The sequence below is a fragment of the Hordeum vulgare genome, chromosome 5H, assembly GCF_904849725.1.
Source record: "Hordeum vulgare subsp. vulgare chromosome 5H, MorexV3_pseudomolecules_assembly, whole genome shotgun sequence".
Classification (NCBI taxonomy): domain Eukaryota; kingdom Viridiplantae; phylum Streptophyta; class Magnoliopsida; order Poales; family Poaceae; genus Hordeum; species Hordeum vulgare.
In genome coordinates this window covers 512,687,178-512,712,993 of record NC_058522.1, presented here as the reverse complement: position 1 = coordinate 512,712,993, position 25,816 = coordinate 512,687,178, and the positions used below count along the sequence as shown (strand labels likewise).

At 47.2% G+C, this 25,816-nt stretch overlaps 2 protein-coding genes and 1 non-coding gene across 4 annotated transcripts; all 3 read left to right on the top strand.

Annotated features, from left to right (window-relative positions):
* Positions 1 to 17,148: 17,148 nt before the first annotated feature.
* On the top strand, positions 17,149 to 17,222 carry TRNAR-ACG. Its single transcript has one exon. It is a non-coding gene; the product is annotated as a tRNA-Arg (tRNA).
* Positions 17,223 to 19,736: 2,514 nt separating this feature from the next.
* On the top strand, positions 19,737 to 21,648 carry LOC123397933. Its single transcript, XM_045092446.1, has 3 exons — positions 19,737 to 19,938; positions 20,912 to 21,019; positions 21,116 to 21,648. Exons 1-3 carry the CDS (start codon positions 19,876 to 19,878, stop codon positions 21,326 to 21,328), a joined length of 384 nt encoding a protein of 127 aa, XP_044948381.1. The 5' UTR covers positions 19,737 to 19,875; the 3' UTR covers positions 21,329 to 21,648.
* A 362-nt stretch (positions 21,649 to 22,010) lies between these two features.
* LOC123451914 (protein PLASTID MOVEMENT IMPAIRED 1) lies at positions 22,011 to 25,404 on the top strand. 2 transcript variants are annotated; one of them, XM_045128471.1, is made up of 2 exons: positions 22,011 to 25,055; positions 25,233 to 25,404. In XM_045128471.1, exon 1 carries the CDS (start codon positions 22,396 to 22,398, stop codon positions 25,042 to 25,044), a length of 2,649 nt encoding a protein of 882 aa, XP_044984406.1. In that variant the 5' UTR covers positions 22,011 to 22,395; the 3' UTR covers positions 25,045 to 25,055; positions 25,233 to 25,404. The 2 variants fall into 2 exon arrangements, with proteins under 2 accessions (XP_044984406.1, XP_044984405.1); XM_045128470.1 differs by lacking the exon at positions 25,233 to 25,404 and adding an exon at positions 25,139 to 25,231.
* The last annotated feature ends 412 nt before the right edge of the window (positions 25,405 to 25,816 follow it).

Genomic DNA, 25,816 nt, shown 5'->3' with positions numbered 1-25,816 from the left:
GATGCCGTGTGTGATCGATTCCCTCTCCGTCAAATTACCGGAAAAGGCTCCCAGATTGGATCTCACGGGAACATAGGCCCTCGGCAGCGAAAAAATATTTCAGTGGATCTTTTTAGAGATGGTGGGATATTTGGGAATTTATAGATCGAAGAATAGGGTTAGGAGACCTGCCCCCTACTCCAAGTCTTTTGGGTTTCGTCTGGTCCAAGAAAAATCATTCCGGAGATTTTATTCCGTTTGGACTCCGTTTAATATTTCTTATCTGCAATACTCAAAAAATGGAAAAACAGAAACTGGCATTAGGCTCTAGATTAATAGGTTAGTCCCAAAAATAATATAAAACAACATATTAATGCATATAAAACATCCAAAACAGATAATATAATAGCATGGAACAATAAAAAATTATAGATATGTTGGAGACGTATCATTGACTACGATGAGACTTTTTCACCAGTAGCGATGCTTAAGTCCGTCAGAATCATGTTAGCAATAGATGCATTTTTGATTATGAAATTTGGTAGATGGATGTCAAAACAACGTTCCTTAACGGGTTTCTTAAGGAAGAGTTGTATATGATACAACCAGAAGGTTTTGTCGATCTAGAGAATGCTGACAAAGTTTGCAAGCTCCAGCGATCCATTTATGGACTGGTGCAAGCATCTCAGAGTTGGAATCAACGCTTTGATGAGGTGATCAAGGCGTTCAGGTTTGTACAAGTTTTTGGAGAAGCTTGTATTTACAAGAAAGTGAGTGGGAGCTCTATAGCGTTTCTAATATTATATGTGGATGACATATTGCTGATTGGAAACAATGTAGAACTTTGGAAAGCGTAAAGGATTACTTGAATAAAAGTTTTTCAACGAAGGACCTGGGAGAAACTGCTTACATATTGGGCATTAAGATCTATAGAGATAGATCAATACGCGTGATAGGACTTTCACAAAGCACATACCTTGATAAGTTTTTGAAGAAGTTCAAAATGGAACAATCCAAGAAGGGGTTCTTGCCAGTATTACTAGGTATAAAGTTGAGTAAGACTCAATGTCGAGTAACTGCAGAAGATAGAGAAACGGTGAGTGTCGTCCCCTATGCTTCAACCATAGGGTCTATCATGTATCCAATGTTGTGCACAAGATCGAATGTCAGCCTTGCCATAAGCATGCAAGGCAGGTTTCAAAGTAATCCAGGAGTGGAGCACTGGACAGAGGTCAAGAATATTCTGAAGTACCTGAAAAGGACTAAGGAAATGTTTCTTGTTTATGGAGGTGACGAAGAGCTCGTTGTAAAGGATTACTCTAAGTCACAAACCGGATACGTATTTATTCTTAATGGGGGTGTAGTAAGCTGGTGCTGTTCCAAGCAAAGCGTCGTAGACGATTCTACATGCGAAGCAGAGTACATAGTTGCCTCAGAGGCGGCTAAGGAGGGTGTGTGGATGAAGCAGATCATGTCAGATCTTGGAGTAGTGCCAAGTGCATTGGACCTAATCAATTTGTTCTGTGACAACACTCGTGCCATTGCTCTAGCCAAGGAACCAAGGTTTCACAAGAGAACCAGACACATAAAGAGATGCTTCAATGCCATCCATGATTACATCAAAGAAGAGGGCATAAATATTTGCAAAGTGCACACTTATCTAAATGTTGCAGATCCGCTGACTAAGCCTCTTCCACGAGCAAAACATGATCAACACCAGAACTGTATGGGTGTTAGATTCATTACATTGTAAATCACATAGAGATGTGAAGCTAGATTATTGACTCTAGTGCAAGTGGGAGACTATTGGAAATATGCCCTAGAGGCAATAATAAAATAGTTATTATTATATTTCCTGTTTCAAGATAATCGTTTATTATCCATGCTATAATTTTATTGAATGGAAACACAAATGCATGTGTGGATATATAAACAAAACAATGTCCCTAGTGAGCCTCTAGTTGACTAGCTCGTTGATCAAAGATGGTTGAGGTTTCTTAGCCATAGACAAGTGTTGTCAGTTGATAACGGGGTCGCATCATTAGGGGATGATGTGATGGACAAGACCCAAACTATAAACGTAGCATGTCATTGTGTCATTTTGTTGCTATTGTTTTCTTCATGTCAAGTATACGTTCCTATGACCATGAGATCATATAACTCACTGACACCGGAGGAATGCCTTGTGTGTATCATTATTGGGTGACTATAAAGGTGCTCTACAGGTATCTCCGAAGGTGTTCATTGAGTTAGCATGGATCAAGACTGGGATTTGTCACTCCGTATGACGGATAGGTATCTTGGGGCCCACTCGGTAATACAACAAGCCTTGCAAGCAATGTGGCTAAAGAGTTAGTCACGGGATCTTGTATTACAGAACGAGTAAAGAGACTTGCCGGTAACGATATTGAAATAGGTATAGAGTTACCGACAATCGAATCTCGGGCAAGTAACATACCGAAGGACAAAGGCAACATTATACGGGATTAACTGAATCCTTGACATAGAGGTTCAACCGATAAGATCTTCGTAGAATATGTAGGATCCAATATGGGCATCCAGGTCCCGCTATTGGATATTGACGGGAGAGTGTCTCGGTCATGTCTACATAGTTCTCGAACCCGCAGGGTCTGCACACTTAAAGTTCGATGACGTTTCGATGTAGTTGAATTATTGATGTTGGTGACCGAATGTTGTTCGGAGTCCCGGATGAGATCTCGGAAGTCACAAGGGTTTCCAGAATGGTCCGAGAACGAAGATTGATATATAGGAATGTTGCATTTGGCTTCCGAAAAGATTTCGGGCATTACCGGTAAAGTACCGGGAGTGATGAAGGGGTTCCCGGGTTTTAACTATTGGAAATATGCCCTAGAGGCAATAATAAATTAGTTATTATTATATTTCTTAGTTCATGATAATCGTTTATTATCCACGCTATAATTGTATTGAATGAAGACTTATATACATGTGTGGATACATAGACAAAACACTCTCCGTAGCAAGCCTCTAGTTGGCTAGCCAGTTGATCAAAGATATTCGGGGTCTTCTGATTATGAACAAGGTGTTGTTGCTTGATAACTGGATCACGTCATTAGGAGAATCATATGATGGACTAGACCCAAACTAATAGACGTAGCATGTTGATCGTGTCATTTTGTTGCTACTGTTTTCTGCGTGTCAGGTATTTGTTCCTATGACCATGAGATCATATAACTCACTAACACCAGAGGAATGCTTTGTGTGTATCAAACGTCACAACGTAACTGGGTGACTATAAAGATGCTCTACAGGTATCTGCGAAGGTGTTCGTTGAGTTAGTATGGATCGAGACTGGGATTTGTCACTCCGTGTGACGGAGAGGTATCTCGGGGCCCACTCGGTAATACAACATCACACACAAGTCTTGCAAGCAATGTGACTTAGTGTAAGTTGCGGGATCTTGTATTACGGAACGAGTAAAGATACTTGCCGGTGAACGAGATTGAAATAGGTATGCGGATACTGACGATCGAATCTCGGGAAAGTAACATACCGAAGGACAAAGGGAATGACATACGGGATTATATGAATCCTTGGCACTGAGGTTCAAACGATAAGATCTTCGTAGAATATGTGGGATCCAATATGGGCATCCAGGTCCCGCTATTGGATATTGACCGAGGAGTCACTCGGGTCATGTCTGCATAGTTCTCGAACCCGCAGGGTCTGCACACTTAAGGTTCGACGTTGTTATATGCGTATTTGAGTTATATGGTTGGTTACCGAATGTTGTTCGGAGTCCCGGATGAGATCACGGACGTCACGAGGGTTTCCGAAATGGTCCGGAAATGAAGATTGATATATAGGATGACCTCATTTGATTACCGGAAGGTTTTCGGAGTTACCGGGAATGTACCGGGAATGACGAATGGGTTCCGGGTGTTCACCGGGGGGCAACCCACCCCGGGGAAGGCCATAGGCCTTGGGGGTGGCGCACCAGCCCTTAGTGGGCAGGTGGGACAGACCAAGAAGGCCCTATGTTCCATAGGAAGAAAATCAAAGAGAAAAGGAAAAAAAAAGAAGGAGGTCGGAAAGGGAAGAAGGACTCCACCTTCCAAACCAAGTTGGATTCGGTTTGGAAGGGGAGACCTTCCCCCCTTGGCTGGGCCGAACTCCTTGGGGGTCCTTGGACCCCAAGGCAAGGCTTCCGCTCTTCCCCCTATATATACGGAGGTTTTAGGGCTGATTTGAGACGACTTTGCCACGGCAGCCCGACCACATACCTCCACGGTTTTTCCTCTAGATCGCGTTTCTGCGGAGCTCGGGCGGAGCCTTGCTGAGACGAGATCATCACCAACCTCCGGAGCGCTGTCATGCTGCCGGAGAACTCTTCTACCTCTCCATCTCTCTTGCTGGATCAAGAAGGCCGAGATCATCGTCGAGCTGTACGTGTGCTGAAAGCGGAGGTGCCGTCCGTTCGGTACTAGATCGTGGGACTGATCGCGGGATTGTTCACGGGGCGGATCGAGGGACGTGAGGATGTTCCACTACATCAACCGCGTTCACTAACGCTTCTGTTGTACGGTCTACAAGGGTACGTAGATCACTCATCCCCTCTCGTAGATGGACATCACCATGATAGGTCTTCGTGCGCGTAGGAAATTTTTTGTTTCCCATGCGACGTTCCCCAACAGTGGCATCATGAGCTAGGATCATGCGTAGATGTCTTCTCGAGTAGAACACAAAAGTTTTTGTGGGCGGTGATGTGCGTTTTGCTGCCCTCCTTAGTCTTTTCTTGATTCCGCGGTATTGTTGGATTGAAGCGGCTTGGACCGACATTACTCGTACGCTTACGAGAGACTGGTTTCATCGCTACGAGTAACCCCGTTGCTCAAAGATGACTGGCAAGTGTCGGTTTCTCCAACTTTAGTTCAATCGGATTTGACCGAGGAGGTCCTTGGATGAGGTTAAATATTAACTCATATATCTCCGTTGTGGTGTTTGCGTAAGTAAGATGCGATCCTACTAGATACCCATGGTCACCATGTAAAACATGAAACAACAAAATTAGAGGACGTCTAACTTGTTTTTGTAGGGTATGCTTGTGATGTGATATGGACAACGATGTGATGTGATATATTGGATGTATGAGATGATCATGTTGTAATAGATAATATCGACTTGCACGTCGATGGTACGGCAACCGGCAGGAGCCATAGGGTTGTCTTTATACTAATGTTTGTGCTTGCAGATGCGTTTACTATTTTGCTAGGATGTAGCTTTAGTAGTAATAGCATGAGTAGCACGACAACCCCGATGGCGACACGTTGATTGAGATCATGGTATGGCGCCGGTGACAAGAAGATCGTGCCGGTGCTTTGGTGATGGAGATCAAGGAGCACGTGATGATGGCCATATCATGTCACTTATGAATTGCATGTGATGTTAATCCTTTTATGCACCTTATTTTGCTTAGAACGACGGTAGCATTATGAGGTGATCTCTCACTAAAATTTCAAGACGAAATTGTGTTCTCCCCGACTGTGCACCGTTGCTACAGTTCGTCGTTTCGAGACACCACGTGATGATCGGGTGTGATAGACTCAACGTTCACCTACAACGGGTGCAAAACAGTTGCGCACGCGGAACACTCGGGTTAAGCTTGACGAGCCTAGCATGTGCAGACATGGCCTCGGAACACATGAGACCGAAAGGTCGATCATGAATCATATAGATGATATGATTAGCATAGGGATGCTTACCACTGAAACTATACTCAACTCACGTGATGATCGGACTTGAGCTAGTGTAAGTGGATCATGAACCACTCAAATGACTAGAGAGATGTACTTTTTGAGTGGGAGTTTAGCGTATAATTTGATTAAGATAAAACTCTAATTATCTTGAACATAGTCTAAGTCCACTTTGAATATATTTGTGTTGTAGATCATGGCTCACGCGACAGTCACCCTGAATTTTAATACGTTCCTAGAGAAAGCTAAGTTGAAAGATGATGGAAGCAACTTTGTAGACTGGGCTCGTAATCTTAAGCTAATCTTACAAGCTGGGAAGAAGGATTATGTCCTTGATGCTGCGCTAGGAGATGAACCACCCGCTACGGCTGATCAGGATGTTAAGAACGCTTGGTTAGCACATAAGGAGGACTACTCAGTAGTTCAATGTGCAGTCTTGTATGGCTTAGAACCGGGACTTCAACGTCGCTTTGAGCGTCATGGAGCATTTGAAATGTTCCAGGAGTTGAAGTTTATCTTTCAGAAGAACGCCCGGATCGAGAGGTATGAGACCTCCGATAAATTCTATGCTTGCAAGATGGAGGAGAACTCGTCTGTCAGTGAACATGTGCTCAAAATGTCTGGGTACTCAAACCATCTAGATGAGCTGGGGATTGAACTCCCGCAAGAGGCTATCACTGACAGAATCCTTCAGTCACTGCCGCCAAGCTATAAAGGCTTTGTGTTGAACTACAACATGCAAGGGATGAACAAGTCACCCGGCGAGTTGTTTGCGATGCTGAAAGTCGCAGAGTCTGAACTCCGTAAAGAGCATCAAGTGTTGATGGTGAATAAGACCACTAGTTTCAAGAGAAACGGCAAAGGCAAGAAGGGTAATTCAAAGAAGAGCGGCAAGCCTGTTGCCAATCCGACGAAGAAACCCAAAGCTGGACCTAAGCCTGAAACAGAGTGTTACTATTGCAAGGGTATGGGTCACTGGAAGCGCAATTGCCCCAAGTATCTGGCAGATAAGAAGGCGGCCAAAGAAAAATCAGGTATATTTGATATACATGTTATTGATGTGTACTTAACCGGCTCTCGTAGTAGTGCCTGGGTATTCGATACCGGTTCTGTTGCTCATATTTGCAACTCGAAACAGGAACTGCGGAATAGACGAAGGCTGGCAAAAGATGAAGTGACGATGCACGTAGGAAATGGTTCCAAGGTTGATGCAATCGCCGTTGGCACAGTTTCACTTCAGTTACCATCAGGATTAGTTATGAACTTGAATCATTGTTATTTAGTGCCTGCGTTGAGCATGAATATTATATTTGGATCTTGTTTATTGCGAGACGGTTACTCTTTTAAGTCAGAGAATAATGGTTGTTCTATTTCTATGAGTAACATCTTTTATGGTCATGCACGCAATGTGAGAGGATTGTTCATATTGAATCTTGATAGCGATACACACATACATAACATTGAGACCAAAAGAGTTCGAGTTAACAATGATAGCACCATATTTCTATGGCACTGCCGCTTAGGTCATATTGGTGTAAAGCGCATGAAGAAACTCCATGCCGATGGACTTTTGGAGTCACTTGACTTTGTTTCACTTGACACGTGCGAACCATGCCTCATGGGGAAGATGACTAAAACTCCGTTCTCCGGAACAATGGAGCGTGCAAGTGACTTGTTGGAAATCATACATACCGATGTGTGTGGTCCGATGAGCGTAGAGGCACGCGGCGGATATCGTTATTTTCTCACCTTCACTGACGATTTGAGTAGATATGGTTATGTCTACTTAATGAAGCACAAGTCTGAAACATTTGAAAAGTTCAAGCAATTTCAGAGTGAAGTTGAAAATCATCGTAACAAGAAGATCAAGTTCCTACGGTCTGATCGTGGGGGTGAATATCTGAGTTTCGAGTTTGGTGCTCACTTAAGACAATGTGGAATTGTTTCACAGTTGACACCGCCTGGAACACCACAGCGTAATGGTGTGTCCGAACGTCGTAATCGTACTTTATTGGAGATGGTGCGATCTATGATGTCTCTTACCGATTTGCCGTTATCGTTTTGGAGTTATGCATTAGAAACAGCTGCATTCACTTTAAATAGGGCACCATCAAAATCCGTTGAGACGACACCATACGAACTGTGGTATGGCAAAAGGCCAAAGTTCTCATTTCTTAAAGTTTGGGGATGTGATGCTTACGTCAAAAAGCTTCAGCCTGAAAAGCTGGAACCCAAAGCGGAAAAGTGTGTCTTCATAGGTTACCCAAAAGACACAGTTGGGTACACCTTCTATCTCAAATCCGAGGGCAAAGTGTTTGTTGCTAAAAACGGAGCTTTTCTCGAGAAGGAGTTTCTCTCGAGAGAATTGAGTGGGAGAAAGATAGAACTTGACGAGGTTGTCGAACCTCTCATCCCTCTGGATGGTGGCGCAGGGCAAGGGGAAACCTCTGCCATTGCGACGCCGGTTGAGGAGGAAGTTAATGATAATGATCATGAAACTCCGGTTCAAGTTTCTGTCGAACCACGCAGGTCGACGAGACCACGTGCTGCTCCAGAGTGGTATGGTAATCCCGTCTTATCAATCATGTTGTTGGACAACAATGAACCTGCAAATTATGAAGAAGCAATGGTGGGCCCAGATTCCAACAAATGGCTAGAAGCCATGAAGTCCGAGATAGGATCCATGTATGAGAACAAAGTGTGGACTTTGGAGGTACTGCCTGAGGGCCGCAAGGCTATTCAGAACAAATGGATCTTTAAGAGGAAGACGGACGCTGACGGCAATGTGACCGTTTATAAAGCTCGACTTGTGGCAAAGGGTTTTTTCACAAGTTCAAGGAGTTGACTACGATGAGACATTCTCACCCGTAGCGATGCTTAAGTCCGTCAGAATCATGTTAGCAATAGCTGCATTTTTCGATTATGAAATCTGGCAGATGGATGTCAAAACGGCGTTCCTTAACGGTTTCCTTAAGGAAGAATTGTATATGATGCAACCCGAAGGTTTTTTCGATCCTAAGAATGCTAACAAGGTGTGCAAGCTCCAGCGATCCATTTATGGACTGGTGCAAGCATCTCGGAGTTGGAACAAGCGCTTTGATGAGGTGATCAAAGCATTCGGGTTTATACAAGTGGTTGGAGAATCTTGTATTTACAAGAAAGTGAGTGGGAGCTCTGTGGCGTTTCTAATATTATATGTGGATGACATATTGTTGATTGGAAACAACGTGGAGTTTTTGGAGAGCATAAAGGATTACTTGAATAAAAGTTTCTCTATGAAGGACCTAGGAGAAGCTGCTTACATTCTAGGCATTAAGATCTATAGGGATAGATCAAAATGCCTGATAGGACTTTCACAAAGCACATACCTTGATAAAGTTTTGAAGAGGTTCAAAATGGAACAGTCCAAGAAGGGATTCTTGCCAGTTTTACAAGGTATGAGATTGAGTAAGACTCAGTGCCCAGCAACTGATGAGGATAGAGAGCATATGTGCTCCGTCCCCTATGCTTCAGCCATAGGCTCTATCATGTATGCAATGTTCTGCACTAGACCGGATGTTAGCCTGGCCATAAGTATGGCAGGTAGGTTCCAAAGTAATCCAGGAGTGGATCACTGGACGGCGGTCAAGAATATCCTGAAGTACCTGAAAAGTACTAAGGAGATGTTTCTCGTGTATGGAGGTGACGAAGAGCTCGCCGTAAAAGGTTACGTCGATGCAAGCTTTGACACAGATCCGGACGACTCTAAGTCGTAAACCGGATACGTATTTATTCTTAATGGGGGTGTGGTAAGCTGGTGCAGTTCCAAGCAAAGCGTCGTAGCAGATTCTACATGTGAAGCGGAGTACATGGCTGCCTCGGAGGCGGCTAAGGAGGGTGTCTGGATGAAGCAATTCATGACGGATCTTGGAGTGGTGCCAAGCGCACTGAATCCAGTAACCTTGTTCTGTGACAACACGGGTGCCATTGCCTTAGCAAAGGAACCACGGTTTCACAAGAAGTCCAGACACATCAAACAATGCTTCAACCTCATCCGCGACTACGTCGAAGGGGAGGACGTAAATATATGCAAAGTGCACATGGATCTGAATGTAGCAGACCCGCTGACTAAACCCTTCCACGGGCAAAGCATGATCAACACCAGAACTGTATGGGTGTTAGATTTATTACAATGTAATTCGCATGATGATGTGAGGGCTAGATTATTGACTCTAGTGCAAGTGGGAGACTGTTGGAATTATGCCCTAGAGACAATAATAAATATAGTTATTATTATAATTCCTGTATCAAGATAATCGTTTATTATCCATGCTATAATTGTATTGAATGAAGACTCATTTACATGTGTGGATACATAGACAAAACACTGTCCCTAGCAAGCCTCTAGTTGGCTAGCGAGTTGATCAAAGATAGTCAGTGTCTTCTGATTATGAACAAGGTGTTGTTGCTTGATAACTGGATCACGTCATTAGGAGAATCACGTGATGGACTAGACCCAAACTAATAGACGTAGCATGTTGATCGTGTCATTTTGTTGCTACTATTTTCTGCGTGTCAAGTATTTGTTCCTTTGACCATGAGATCATATAACTCACTAACACCGGAGGAATACTTTGTGTGTATCAAACGTCGCAACGTAACTGGGTGACTATAAAGATGCTCTACAGGTATCTCCGAAGGTGTTCGTTGAGTTAGTATGGATCAAGACTGGGATTTGTCACTCCGTGTGACGGAGAGGTATCTCGGGGCCCACTCGGTAATACAACATCACACACAAGCCTTGCAAGCAATGTGACTTAGTGTAAGTTGCGGGATCTTGTATTACGGAACGAGTAAAGAGACTTGCCAGTAAACAAGATTGAAATAGGTATGCGGATACTGACGATCGAATCTCGGGCAAGTAACATACCGAAGGACAAAGGGAATGACATACGGGATTATATGAATCCTTGGCACTGAGGTTCAAACGATAAGATCTTCGTAGAATATGTAGGATCCAATATGGGCATCCAGGTCCCGCTATTGGATATTGACCGAGGAGTCTCTCGGGTCATGTCTACATAGTTCTCGAACCCGCAGGGTCTGCACACTTAAGGTTCGACGTTGTTTTATGCGTATTTGAGTTATATGGTTGGTTACCGAATGTTGTTCGAAGTCCCGGATGAGATCACGGACGTCACGAGGGTTTCCGGAATGGTCTGGAAACGAATATTGATATATAGGATGACCTCATTTGATTACCGGAAGGTTTTTGGAGTTACCGGGAATGTACCGGGAATGACGAATGGGTTCCGGGAGTTCACCGGGGGGGCAACCCACCCCGGGGAAGCCCATAGGCCTTGAGGATGGCGCACCAGCCCTTAGTGGGCTGGTGGGACAGCCCAAAAGGGCCCTATGCGCATTGGAAGAAAAATCAAAGAGAAAAGAAAAAAAAAGTGAGGAGGTGGGAAAGGAAAGAAGGACTCCACCCACCAAACCAAGTAGGACTCGGTTTGGGGGGGAGTCCTTCCCCCTTTGGCTCGGCCGACCCCCTTGGGGCTCCTTGAGCCCCAAGGCAAGGTCCCCCCTCTCCCACCTATATATACGGAGGTTTTAGGGCTGATTTGAGACGACTTTTCCACGGCAGCCCGACCACATACCTCCACGGTTTTTCCTCTAGATCGCGTTTCTGCGGAGCTCGGGCGGAGCCTTGCTGAGACGAGATGATCACCAACCTCCGGAGCGCCGTCATGCTGCCGGAGAACTCTTCTACCTCTCTGTCTCTCTTGCTGGATCAAGAAGGCCGAGATCATCGTCGAGCTGTACGTGTGCTGAACGCGGAGGTGCCGTCCGTTCGGTACTAGATCGTGGGACTGATCGCGGGATTGTTCGCGGGGCGGATCGAGGGACATGAGGATGTTCCACTACATCAACCGCGTTCACTAACGCTTCTGCTGTACGGTCTACAAGGGTACGTAGATCACTCATCCCCTCTCATAGATGGACATCACCATGATAGGTCTTCGTGCGCGTAGGAATTTTTTTGTTTCCCATGCGACGTTCCCCATCAGATTTGAGACAACTTTGCCACGGCAGCCCGACCACATATCTCCACGGTTTTACCTCTAGATCGCGTTTCTGCGGAGCTCGGGCGGAGCCCTGCTGAAATAAGATCATCACCGACCTCCGGAGCGCCGTCATGCTGCCAGAGAACTCATCTACCTCTCCGTCTCTCTTGCTGGATCAAGAAGGCCGAGATCATCGTCGAGCTGTACGTGTGCTGAACGCGGAGGTGCCGTCCGTTCGGCACTAGATCGTGGGACTGATCGCGGGACGGTTCGCGGGGCGGATCGAGGGACGTGAAGACGTTCCACTACATCAACCGCGTTCACTAACGCTTCTGTTGTGCGGTCTACAAGGGTACGTAGATCGAACATCCCCTCTCGTAGATGGACATCACCATGATAGGTCTTTGTGCGCGTAGGAAAATTTTTGTTTCCCATGCGACGTTCCCCAACATTAACGGGAGGGGCCACCCACCCAGGAGAGGTCCTAATAGGCCCATGGGTGGCGCACCAGCCCTTAGTGAGCTGGTGAGGCCAGCCCAATAAACCTATTTCGGCTGAAAGCAAAATTAAAAGGAAAAGGAAAAAAAAGGAAGGAGGTGGACAAGTGGGGAAGGAGTCCTTCACCAAACCGAATTGGAGGAGGAATCCTCCCTCTTGGGCTCGACCGAAGCTCCTCCTTGCAGTAGGAGCCAAGCCAACCCCTCCCTCTTGTTCCTCCTATATATAGTGGAGGTTTGAGAGGCTTTTTTCATCCCAAGCCATTGTGCAGCCCTCTCTCCCGCCACCACTTCGTGACACCCCGTAGCTAGTTTGGTACGGCACGGCGAAGCCCTGCCAGAGTAGCTCCACCACCATCACTGCCACTCCGTTGTGCTACCAGAGAATTCAGCTACCTCTTTGTCTCTCTTGCTGGATCAAGAAGGGGGAGATCATCATCGAGCTGTACGTGTGCTGAACGCGGAGGTGTCGTCCGTTCGGTACTAGATTGGGACTGAGTTTATGGGACGCTTGCTATTCGAATCGTGAAGATGTTGGACTACATCAACCGCGTTTCTCAACGCTTGCCGCTTAGCGATCTACAAGGGTATGTGGACCCGATCTCCCCTCTCGTAGATGATCATCACCATGATAGGTCTTTCGTGTGTGTAGGAATTTTTTTGTTTCCCATGCAACGTTTCCCAACACTTTGAACGGGGTTGTGTCGCCTGGCTCGCCGCCAACAGCAACCGCGCCAATCGTGTCTTCCGATGCATCGTCTGCATCACCATCCCCACCTTCGGCTCCACCACCACCTGCGGTGCTAGCGGCTGCTTCTCAGCGGCCTCACACCCGCAGCCGGTCGGGTATTTCTTGTCCCAAGCAATGTACAGACGGGACGGTCGCATGGCTTGCAACCTATGTGGCACAGTTGCAGGATGACCCATCTGCTGAACCACAACATTTTCAGGTTGCTCTCAGGATTCCTCACTCGCACACTGCCATGGAGCAGGAGTATGAGGCGCTCTTGAAAAATGGTACTTAGAAGTTAGTTCCTCTGGTCTGTGGTGTCAATTTCATTGATTCCAAGTGGCTCTTCAAGGTCAAAAAGCATGCTGATGGTTCTATTGAACGCTATGAAGCACGGTTAGTGGCGAAAGGGTTCAAACAACGGTATGGTCTTGATTATGAGGATAGTTTTAGCCCGATTGTTAAGCCAACTGCCATCCGACTGCTGCTGTCTTTGGCGATTACTCGAGGCTGGTTTCTTTGCCAACTGGATGGTTAGCATGCCTTTCTACATGGTGTTCTGGATGAGGAGGTTTACATGCGTCAGCCCCCGTAATTTGTAGATCCTGGTCGTCCTCATAATTTGTGTCGTCTGGAAAAGGCAATTTATGGGTTGAAGCAGGCTCCTTGTGCATGGCATGCTCGGCTTGGTTCTGCTCTTCGGACTCCTGGCTTTGTTCCATCCATGGCTGACACATCACTGTTCCTGTTTGATCGACCTGGGGTGACGATGTATCTGCTGGTATATGTTGATGATGCTATTCTCATTAGCTCCTCTAACGCTGCTGTCGACCGTCTTGTGACTGCTCTCAGTGACGAGTTCGTCATGAAGGACTTGGGGGCTTTTCATTACTTTCTTGGGGTGGAAGTCTCTCGGTCTTCTGCTGGGTTGACTCTCACCGATACAAGTACTCTATGGACTTGTTGCGTCGGGCAGGTATGCTAAAGTGCAAGCCAGCTCCAACTCCGTTGTCTGCCACTGATCGGTTCTTTGCTCCTGACGGGGACCCACTCACTTCCAATGATGTCACTAAGTACCGGAGTATTGTTGGAGGTCTGCAGTACTTGACTATCACTCGGCCGGATATCTCTTTTGCAGTTAATCGTGTGTGTCAGTATCTTCCTGCTCCCCGGACTTCGCATTGGTCAGCTATGAAGCGTATCCTACGCTATATCTGTCTTATTGCCTCGTATGGTCTACTCCTTCAGCCTGCATCCTCTGGAGAGCTCTCGACCTTCTCTGATGCTGATTGGGCTGGGTGTCCTGATGATAGCCGATCCACGGGGGGATATGCAGTCTTTTTTGTCCAAATTTGATCGCCTGGAATGCTCGCAAACAGTCTACGGTGTCTCGCAGTAGTACTGAAGCTGAGTACAAGGCGGTTATTAATGCCACAACTGAGATCATATGGGTATAGTCATTATTGAGGGAGTTGGGCGTCTCTCAAGCCCAGCCACCGGTCCTTTGTTGTGACAACATTGATGCGACATATGTGTCATCTAATCTAGTTTTTCATGTTCGCATCAAACACATCGAAGTTGACTATCATTTCATAAGGGAACGTGTTGCACAGAACCTACTCCACATCAAGTTCATCTCTTATAAAGATCAACTTGCTCACATCTTCACGAAACCTCTTCCACAACCACACTTTGTAGGTCATAGGCACAATCTTTGTACCACAGGTTACAGTTAACATTGAGAAAGGGCGTTAGACTATATTATACGTAGCATCTATACATGACTTGTAACTGTATTGTATACCTCTGTGTATCCCTATATATATATATATATATATATATATATATATATATATATATATATATATATATATATACCACCAGTGGTAGTTACCACCACTTGTGTTTTGTATGTTGTATGTAGTATCTATCAAATCGAAGAGTATGTATGCGTAATATGTAGTATATAATCATGTTTAGATAGTATATATACTATTTGTTTGATAGTATGTATCATATTTTGTGTATGCTTTTTTTTACATACAAATATATGCGTATTTCACAAATATAATAAAAACTATGGGTCAACTTGTAATTTTTTCATGTAACTCACTTTGAAAAATCTTATATATAGTATATGAACATAATAGGAATGATAAATTAGTATATATGCTCCTGCGTGGTAGTATATGGCACACGTGGGCTACCCCTGGGTAACTACCCCTCGGTGGTATATATATGAGATAGCCACATCCATTTCAGGCTTCGTGCAATTTTCCAAACCGTATGTTTTACACGCAGCAGGACAGCCATGTGCTCACCTATTTGGAAGCTGCATGTACATTCTCTTTGCAAAGTGTTTTCGCTGTCTTGGAATGGGTATGCGCTCGCCGCTAGACCGGTCGTTGAATGGTCGCTAAAACGTACAGAAGGTGGCATGGAAACCGACTTATAAGAACACTGAAACACGCTAGTTAGCTGCACGTATGTACCTACGTATGCCTTTTCACTCTGTAAATAAACAAAGGAACACGGCGATCAAGCTGATCACGACCTGGATTTAGACTTTGACAAGGAACCGAAGAGGAATGCCAGCAAAAATCAACACGGCCGGTCTAGTATTCTCTCGTCCTCTCCGCCGACTCCACCGAGCGAACCGACCAGCTGGCTAGCCAGCCGGTCGTCGTCGCCCAGTCCTGAGACTGCCGGACGACGACCAAATAAAAGGGGGAAATATTATTTTTGAACTCTAAAAACTTATTCTCAAGTCTATTTTTATTCTTTCTTGTTTTTGTATGTCCCACCGCTCATGATGAATGATACTCTTGAGTCTATTTTGGTGTAAAAAGAAATTCAAAACAGGGGAAAATGGGGACGCGGGGTTTCTCAGTGAGCACGGATGAGTAGTAAAATAAGAAGAAAATTCAAAAGCAATTAATAAAAATATGATTTTTTATGACAATTGTCTAGGAGCTTGCAAAATTTCATTACGGAATCACATTTTGGGAAGACATAGCAGAAATAACAAAATCAATACTCAGAAAATGCTTTTTTCAAAAGCATTTTAGAGGGTTTTTTTTTGCTACGACTTTCACAAATGTAATTTCATGATGAAAATTTTCAAGTTCTTAGAAGATTTGTCAATGTTTGTGGCAAAAAAACAGCTTTTTGATTATTATTTTTAAAGTTTATTGGTAAGCCGAGCTCATTTGAGCTCGGGCTGAGAAGGCGACTTTTCAAAAAATGGACCCTGTACGCATGACATCTGTATTCTCGCACCATTTGAAGATTTATAATCCAATTTTCTGCATTTTGTTTGCTAGGAGAAAAGTGAAATACTATCTTGGGTACAGATTTGTATGTCCTTTTGTTTGACTAGCTATATATGTGTTACATGTTATTTAAAATATATCTTTACATTTGTTGTCGAGTTTTCAAACATACACTCCCTCTTTCCGTCTAGGTGCATAGGGTGCCTTAGGAACTACATCGCGACCAAGACGTATGGAGAAACGTCAACACTATGTTTGAAAATCGTGGAAATAAGTTCATCACATGCCTACGAAGAATGCAACTACAAGAGTCGGTTAATCCTACGTGTGTGGGATAGAAGAATTGAGATAGGTGAGGTTTCCCCCTCCCCTCCGCTGCCCCCCGAGCGGGCGGCCGAGGGGCTCCAACCCTAGTCGCCGGTCTCTCCCCATCCCACCCCTCCCCTCTGTCGCCGCTGGAGGAAACCGCCGGGCTAAGCCCGGGTGGATGACGGCGGTGGCGGAGGAGCCTCTCCTTCTCGCGCGCGTGGGTGGCGCGGGGCATCCAGGCGCGCGGATGTGCGTCCCCAGATCCGAGACTCTGCGCAGCGGTGGATCGCTCCCGGCGGCGAGCAGCGGCAGATGCAACTGTTGCATCTGGTCGTGGCGCTGTCTCCTCGGATAAGCGACGGCATGGAGGGACTTGGTCGGCTAGTCAGCTGCAGGTATAGTTGGCCCTTTGGTCAGATCTGATCTGGCCTGAGTTGCTAGCTTGCTCTGCGGTGGCGTAGATCGGTGGTCGCCTGTGCGCACGATGTGAGACGGAGATTCGTCGAGAGAGAAAGGCGCTTTCCCATCTTCTTAACCTGAAATGAAGGGGTACCCCCGGGAAGAGATCCAGTGGAGACAGCTGGGCCTGTAGCTCAGAGGATTAGAGCACGTGGCTACGAACCACGGTGTCGGGGGTTCGAATCCCTCCTCGCCCACAGCCTTCCAAAGGGGGAAGGGCCTTTACTTTCCCCCTGAGGGTAGGAAAATCATGATCGGGATCGGATCCGGGAGAAATCCTTGTTCTTGGTTTGTTGCTAAGAGGATGCTTGGATCCAAGAGACTAAAACTAGTCTGACTAAAACTAGTCTCTTTAAGAGGCTAAAGTTTCAAGCACCCCTGACTAAAGAGAGGCTAAAACTAGTCTTGAGGCTAAAATCTTTTAGTCAGGGGTACCCCTACTAAAATGTGCATTAGTCCTCTCTCTCCTCATTTAACTCCTCATGCAAGTTCTGGATTGGAGGGTTTGGAGGATAATAAATGCTCATTAACTTGATTGTAGTCTCTTTAGTACTTGGATCCAAGCATGGGTGAGACTAGCAAGTTTTAGTCTCATTACTTTTAGTGATGGGACTAAAACGTATCCAAGCACCCTCTAAGTTCGGCGATGGCGGCACGCTTCTATGTCGTCACCTTCTTGGGGGCATCGCCGTGGAGAAGCTCAAGACTTCTATCCGCTACCTCGGGGGAAACCCTAGATTAGTAGATCGGATGGCGGCGGCGCGCAGGTGTCGTTTTCCTCTTGGGGACGTCATTCTTGGAGGTGTACATGGCCTTGAGGGACCAGTGGACGACTTTTTTGGTGAAGCGGTGCTTCATCTTACTCATTGATGGCGGTGGATCTCGGCAGCATGGCGCAGCGGAGACTCGGTGTCTGATGCGTGGAGATGGAGACTCGTGCAGGATGTGGAAGCTCTCTGGCTTCATGGTGGCGTCGATGGCAGAGAGGTGTGTGTTAGTTTCTTCTCTGAAGTCGAATTGGTGGAAGATGGCGGCGACGACACATGAGAGTGCGTCGGACCGGTTTGTACCCTAAACCCACTATGTGGCTTGGTTGGGGACTCCGGCTTTAGATGTTAGGCTTTGGTACGATGTTTGTTTGGTATTAGGCTCGGACTATCGACACCCCTTCATCAAGTGGTTAGGAGTAGCGATAGTTGTTGCTAAGGTGGTGGCTTCGAACAAACTGATGTACTAATTGTAAGGTTTCTATGAATAATTAATAAAATGGTTGCATGCATTGTTCAGATGCAGATGCCGGGGGAAATCCTCCTTTTCTAAAAAAAAAGAAGAATTGAGAAATGCATGCGTGAGATGAAATAATTGAGATATGTTGGGAAGGGAAACTGAGAAGTTAATGGGGGCTACGAGGGGAGCCCAACGAGGGAATCCATAAGTCATGAGAGATATTAATACAATCATAACTTAGAGCATCTTCAATGAATCTTTACCTAATAATAAAAAGGTTGTCGCTTCCGTCGGAAAACCCACCGAGGTGATTTTACAAAAAGCCCTTACTATTTATGACATTAAACTCGTAGTATATATTAAATATATTTTTAAATACTCATATCTTTTAAACCGTAACTCCAAATTTAACATATTATACATGGAATTTGATTAGAAAAATATGTAGAATTTAAATATGATATTTTTTTATCTGTTAAACGTTTAATAAAAATACTACCTATGGTGCAATCTTAATAAATAAGTCATTATTCGTCTTTCTTTCATATCAGTATTCATCCGGGTTGGGAATGAACACGTCAACAAAATCAGGATTAGAGATGAAACTGAAGGTCACTTGACTGATTCTTTGTACGTATTAAATCTACATGCAAGCCGTGTTAAAATAGAAAACCTGTGAAATTTTGAACTGCATTTTTGTAGGATAAGACCATCTTTATTTGTATCGTAACTATAAATTCTCAAATTATAGACATTTTTTATAAATTAAGAGTGTGTGCCGTGTGGTATTTCTTTCTCCCGTTGCAACGCATAAGCCCTTTTGCTAGTGATGTAAAATAGATGGAGGCTACTTTCTACATCACGAGAGGGCAAAAACACTGCTTTAACAGTTAGAGCAAAATTTGCATCACCAAGTGCTATTTTTACATCAACAAGTGGTCCAACAGAAGATGTAAAATAGGACACCCACAAGAAGACTACCATGATGTATTTTCCAACACCTATATACATCCGTTGGAGTTGAAGATTTTTGGTGATGTAAAAATCACCTTTTGGTCTTGTGAATTTTACTCGAAGCAAAATTTAGTTATGTATTTTACATCACTATTGGAGTATACTCCTGGCATACGTGATTTTCACTAGGTGTATTACACATTGAGTATTTTTATGGCATGTTACACATGTTTTGTTAGTTAAATTGAAGAGCTAAAAATACATGTCTGACATACAAATGCGGATGGAGGAAATGAACCAAATCACGCATGGTCCAAAAGTGCATTATATAATGCCCTTTATCATTCAGAAGTAAGTAATTTATTTATTTGAGAGCCAATAAAGAAAATCGAATAAAGGAAAAAAGTTTGGGGTATCTGTTCGTGGGCTTAAGATGCTACTATATCTGACTTTACTAGCCGATCTACCAAGCCCAACAATTCTGCTAAAAAGAGTACCAAGCCCAATAAAGGAGCCAGTTAGTCCAGAACTCCGACTCCAGCGACACGTCACCTTTTCGAGGCAAAGCAAAACCAAGCCAAGTATCCATCCAATCTAACCGGCAAACGCAGCGACGACTCGCCGGAGAAGAATCCCGTCGGGAAATCAATCCATCGGAGGAGCTTCACGATGGCGGGGGAGGGGAGGCCGGACGCGCAGCTCTTCCAGCTCCTTACCGACCTTCTCCAGGAGGTACGTACGTGCGCGCGCCGTCTCGATCCGCGTCCGATCTCGATTCCTCGCCGGTCGGCCGCCGTCGATTGGAGCCTGGCTTGACGGTTCCCTACCAGGAGGATCCGTTTGCTCCGTTAGGAGGTCCTTCGTTTCACGGATCTGGTCGGGATTAGAGGGGGGGACGCTTCTGCTATTGCTTACAATCGTTGACACTACTGTATTTGTATCTCATAAGGCCCATCTCATAATATTAGCCAGAATGCCCAAGACCCAAGTACCTGTACTAGCTTACCTGGTCTTCACTCAAAAATCGTGAAATCAGCAGTGTTTGTATGTTTGTTTCATCGTGTGCTGATTTGCAAGACAGAACAGGATAGCCATAATCCCCATCTAGTTCTCTCCGACTACAATTATTTAGGCATGGAGGGAGTATTTTGCATTGTTTTATCAGAAACTTAGCGACTATTATGGGTATCTGTGTCTAGCTGTATCTGAATATTGGCAATGCCATGCATGTGATGCTTTGTCTCATAATATATATACCAGTTCATTGATGTTGTCTCTGTTGATTCGGACACTTGTTATGCAAAAACTGTTAGTTTACTCTTAATCCTCAGTTTCCTGGGTATATTTCTTACTTCAGAGAATTCAGCCTCGTATATTTTCCATGGCAGTACTGCATTTGTCTTGTGGTGATGGACTCTTGAGTATAATTACATTGGTGTCTCCATGCATCTGCATCTACAGTACTTGCTGTCTCGAGCTGTATCTGAATATTGGGAATGCCATGCATGGATGTTTTGTTCCAAAATTTGTAGTATACCAGTTCATCAATATTGTCTCCTACGATTCACCTCAGTTTCCAGAGCATATTTTTTACTTCAGACAATTTAGCCTTGTATATTTTCCATGGCAATACGGCATTTGTCTTTTGGTTATGGACCCTTGATAAATTAACAGGTTTTCAATTCTCTTTTGTTAATATATGTAGGTGGAGTCAATGAGCAACCAGGAAGAGGTAGAATTGAGAGCAAAGATTGAAGCGCTGGGCCTAGAAATCACCAAGGTTCCAGAGCAGGCACCTAAGCAACTTGATGAGGTAACTGCAACACTCTTACCACCACATCCTGCTGTTCCCCATTCCATGAATCTATGTTTTATTATCTCATTAGCTTTGGCCCAACTCTCTCTTCAGTTAGAGATAGCCGCAGAGCTGGACAGGTTGTCGGCAAGGCTCGATAATGTCGACAAGATGATATCATCTGCCATTACATCTGACCCAGAGGTGAAATCGCTTCTGAGCAGCACCTCCGATGTCTGGATGCCCGTCATCACCGCGTCCGCCAATGAAAGGCGGGGGTTCACGGGAACAAGCGGCGACAAGGAAGAGCAAGAGAAATCTAAGTAAATAGCTGGGACTGAAGCCCTTGTACTCCTTTGTGCCTGCGTTGTTCTGCATTTTCCTTCCATGAGTATATGTTCATAGCTTCCCTCCGTCCCAAAATTCTTGTCTTAGGTTTGTCCAAAAATAGATGTATCTAAATACTAAAACGTGACTAGATACATTCATATCTAGACAAATCTAAGACAAGAATTTTGGGACGGAGGGAGTATGTATCAAATGTTCTTTGGGGCAATAACAGAAAATAAATACACATGTTGTTAATGTACTTGCTATTCTAATTCGCGCTATGGTTGAGGTAATAAAAGTCTGCCAAGCATTCTATCTGGCTTCCAGTTCCCTTTTTGCCCTTCAGTTTCAAAGCTGCACCTGCACTGCAAAGTTTGTTCTAGAAATGCATTGCACTGTGGTTGTAGAATGTAGAGAGCATAAGCTTTGTTTGGGGTTCATTTGCCATACTTTGGTTTCGACGGACTTTTTAGAACGATATATTGGCCGCAAGAATGTGCTTCAGAACAGTAGTGGTTGACACACATCATCTCCACAGTGCACCATCTTAAAAATGCAGCTAATTCAAAATTTTGAATCCTACTTTAGTCGAAAAGGCGGTGCAGAACGGGGCAATCTGGTCTTTCACATACGTATTAGAGAGACAAGCTTAGAGCATTATCCTCTAAAATCTGTGCTATTTATCCAATCACATGATCCGTTGGCTGCTACTGAGGCCAGTAGCTTAGCCTCTTGGCGCGAAACCAACGACCGGGAGAGCACCACGAGCTCAAATCGACGGTGGCCCGGCCGTACGTCGGCCCTCCTCCGCCACCCGCTCCCCTCTCCCGAGTACCTCCAAAGTTGTCACCAGCCATCCATGGCGACGCCCTCCCGTACCACCGCCACACACTTCAACCGTCTCTTCCCTTCTCTTCTCGTCTTATCCACACTCACTCTAGCTGCACCACACTACACCACGTGACCTCTACGCCTGCGCCCGTCTTCACGAGCTGCTTGCTGGCTAGCTAGGTGGCGCGCTGCCGGCGAGGTGATCGGGTCGACGATCGCGTGTCGCCGCAGCCATGGCCGACGACGGCAAGCCCCGCGACCAGACCCTCCAGGAGCTCGACGCGCTCAGCCACACGCTGTACCAGGCGCACAGCAACCGCCGGCACGCGTCGCTCGCCCTCCCGCGCGGCGTCGCCGGCGAGGATGTCGTAGCGGCGGAGGCGCTCCGGGCCGAGGCCGCGCGCCCGCGGACCCGCCGCCTGTCCATGACGTCGCCGTTCCGGTCGAGGGGCAAGGGGGGGAAGAAGGAGGAGGACGATGACGACGACGACGACGACGACCGCGGCGTGCTGAAGGCCGCGGTGCCGTCCAAGAGCCGGAGCTTCGCCGCCGCGGCCTCCCAGGCGCTGGGCGGCGGGGAGAAGAAGAAGGGGTTATGGGGCTGGAAGCCGATGCGCGCGCTGTCGCACATCGGCATGACCCGCCTCGGCTGCCTCTTCTCCGTCCAGGTGGCGGCGGCGCAGGGCCTGCCGTCGTCCATGGACGGGCTCCGCCTCGCCGTGGCCGTGCGCAAGAAGGAGTCGCGCGAGGGCGCCGTGCAGACCATGCCGTCCCGCGTGCAGCAGGGCGCGGCAGACTTTGAGGAGACGCTCTTCGTCCGCTGCCACGTCTACTGCAGCGGCGGGGGCGCTGGCAAGCCGCCGACGAAGTTCGAGCCCCGGCCGTTCCTCCTGTCAGTGATCGCCGTGGACGCGCCGGAGCTGGACTTCGGGCAGAGCACGGTGGACTTGAGCGCCCTGGTGAAGGAGTCCACGGAGAAAAGCCAGCAAGGGGAGCGCGTCCGGCAGTGGGAGATGGCGTTCCCGCTCACTGGCAAGGCCAAGGGTGGTGAGCTCGTCGTCACGCTCGCGTTCCAGATCATGGAGGACGGCGGCGTTGGGCTCTACAGTCAGCCGGCCACCAAGACTGCTGCCTCCTCCTCTACGTCGTCGGCGTTGTTTGCCCGGAAGCAGAGCAAGACGTCGTTTAGCATCGCGAGCCCCAAGGTCACGCGCTCGGAGCCGTCATTTACGCCTGCGAAGGCCACGCCGTCGCAGGACCTGAGTGGCATCGACGACTTCAAGCTCGACGGACCTAGTGCTCCGGCGCCCGAGCCCAAGCAGGAGCAGGAGAAGAAAGAACCGGAGCCGCAGCCAGAGCCGGAGGCGAAAGTGGATGACTCGGACTTCCCGGAGTTCGACTTCGACGTCGTTGACAAAGGCGTGGAGGGGCAAGAAGAGAAGGACGAAGCGAACGCTGACATCAAGAAAGAAGACAAGGATAAGGAGGAGGAGGAGGAGAGTTCAACGCCGGCGGCCGGCGATGAGGTGGTCAAGGAGGTCGTGCACGACAGCGCAAGCATGTGGCGCCTCAACGAGCTCGAGGCCATCACCAATCAGATCAAGGCGCTCGAGTCACTGATGCTCGGCGACACGCCGGAAGAGGAGGCCGACAAGCCGGCAGAGCAGCAGGAGGACGAGGCGGCGGTGGAGGGGCTGGAGGCCGACGAGGAGGAGGTCACGAGAGAGTTCCTGCAGCTACTGGAGCAGGGAGAGGACAATGGCAAGTCAGCGGCCGCTCCTCAGGTGTCATCACTCAAGTCCAACGCGAAGCCGGGCTCCAGCGCCGACGAGGCTTGCTACGTCTCCGATCTCGGCAAGGGGCTCGGTCCCATCGTGCAGACCCGCGACGGCGGCTACCTGGCAGCGACGAACCCGTTCGACATCCCAGTGGCGAAGAAGGAGCTCCCCAAGCTCGCCATGCAGCTGTCCAAGCCGTTCATCCTCCGTGGCCAGAAGCTCCCCGGCGGCGGCGCCGAGGTGTTCCAGCGGCTGTGCGCTGGCGGGTGCGAGGCCCTGTGCGCGAAGCTGGCTGCACTCACCGCGACCGACGAGGTGGTCGGCAAGACGGCAGAGCAGATTGCCTTCGAGGGCATGGCGTCGGCGATCATCAGTGCGCGGAGCAAGGAGCTCGGCGCGAGCTCCAGCGCGGCCGAGTCCGTGTCTCTGCTCCGGACAATGTCGGCCGCGATGAGCGACGGGCGCAAGGAGAGGATAGTCACCGGCATCTGGAACGCCCATGAGGCGCCGGTGACCGTGGACGAGATCCTGCCGTTCTCACTCCAGAAGATCGAGACGATGGCGATTGAGGCGCTAAAGGTGCAGGCCGGCATCGCCGAAGACCAGGCCCCATTCGACGTGTCCCCGGCCACTGATGCACCGGACGCTGGGCATCCCCTGGACACCGCCGTGCCGCCGGAGGAGTGGGCGAGCGCGTGCGCCGGCTCGGACGCGGTGACCATGCTGGTGGTGGCGCAGCTGAGGGATCCCATGCGCCGGTACGAGGCGGTTGGCGCGCCATCCATCGTGGTCATCCAGGCCGGACGCGCCGCCACCGGCGCCGACGGCGAGCCGAGGTTCAAGGTGGCCAACATGCACGTGGGTGGCATGCGGCTGAAGTCGGCTGACCGGCGTAGCGTGTGGGACGGCGAGAGGCAGAGGCTGACGGCGACGCACTGGCTCGTCGCATACGGGCTCGGCAAGGCCGGCAAGAAGGGACGGCCGTCGGGGTCCGGTGCGGCGAAGGCCGGGAACGACATGCTCTGGAGCATGTCGTCGAGGGTGGTCGCCGACATGTGGCTCAAGCCGATGCGCAACCCGGACGTGAAGATCGCAGCCAACTAGCTGCCGCTGAGGTACTCCTCCGCTCTGCTACCGAAACACTTATATTCCACACGTCCAATTATTTACTGAATTCCTGCACTGTAATTTGTAACAGGAAAAATGTAACCGTCGATGTTTTCTACCTACATTTGGTTATGAGAATGCTGTAAGTAATTTTTGAAATAAATAATATAAGTATTTTTGTACAGGACACAGGAAATGGGAGCCAACACTTGCAGAACTGCAATAGTAGTTCTAAACATAGTTTAAAAAACCGAACCAAAAATCGAACCAGAAATGAAATCGGTTCAGATTTTTATCGGTTGGACCGCCGGTTCACCTGTTAGAATGTCGGTTCTTTAAGCCAAAGAAATAATAAATATTGAAAAATATATGTGTTAATATAGTGTGAAACAATGATCAAATAAAATTATTTTCATGTAATGAACAACAAAGTAATATACCTGAGTTAGTTATAGGGTCGTGGGAAGGCCTCGCGTATTGCTCACACAACCTGGAATCGAATCCCACTTCTTCCAATTTCTATTAAAATATTTTTATGGCTTTTTCTATTTTAGTGAGCCGGTTTTCACTAGTTTCCAAAAAACCGGCCGGTTCACCTGGTTTTCTCCGGTCCGATAGCAGAACAATTTTATTAGCTTAAAGAATCGATGAGACTGTCGGTTCCAGTTTTTTCCGGTTGGACCGCCGGTGCGGTCCGGTTTTTTAAACTAGGGTCCTAAATGTTACCCCTAGAAATACTGTAGATGGCTACTTGCAAGAGAATTTGACC

Excerpts from the sequence above, each read along its gene's own strand:
- LOC123451914 (XM_045128471.1), top strand. The coding sequence starts at position 22,396 with ATGGCCGACGACGGCAAGCCCCGCGACCAGACCCTCCAGGAGCTCGAC.
- LOC123397933 (XM_045092446.1), top strand. The coding sequence starts at position 19,876 with ATGGCGGGGGAGGGGAGGCCGGACGCGCAGCTCTTCCAGCTCCTTACC. Across the intron at positions 19,939-20,911 it reads TTACCGACCTTCTCCAGGAG|GTGGAGTCAATGAGCAACCA; the intron begins GTACGTACGTGC and ends TAATATATGTAG. Across the intron at positions 21,020-21,115 it reads CACCTAAGCAACTTGATGAG|TTAGAGATAGCCGCAGAGCT; the intron begins GTAACTGCAACA and ends CTCTCTCTTCAG.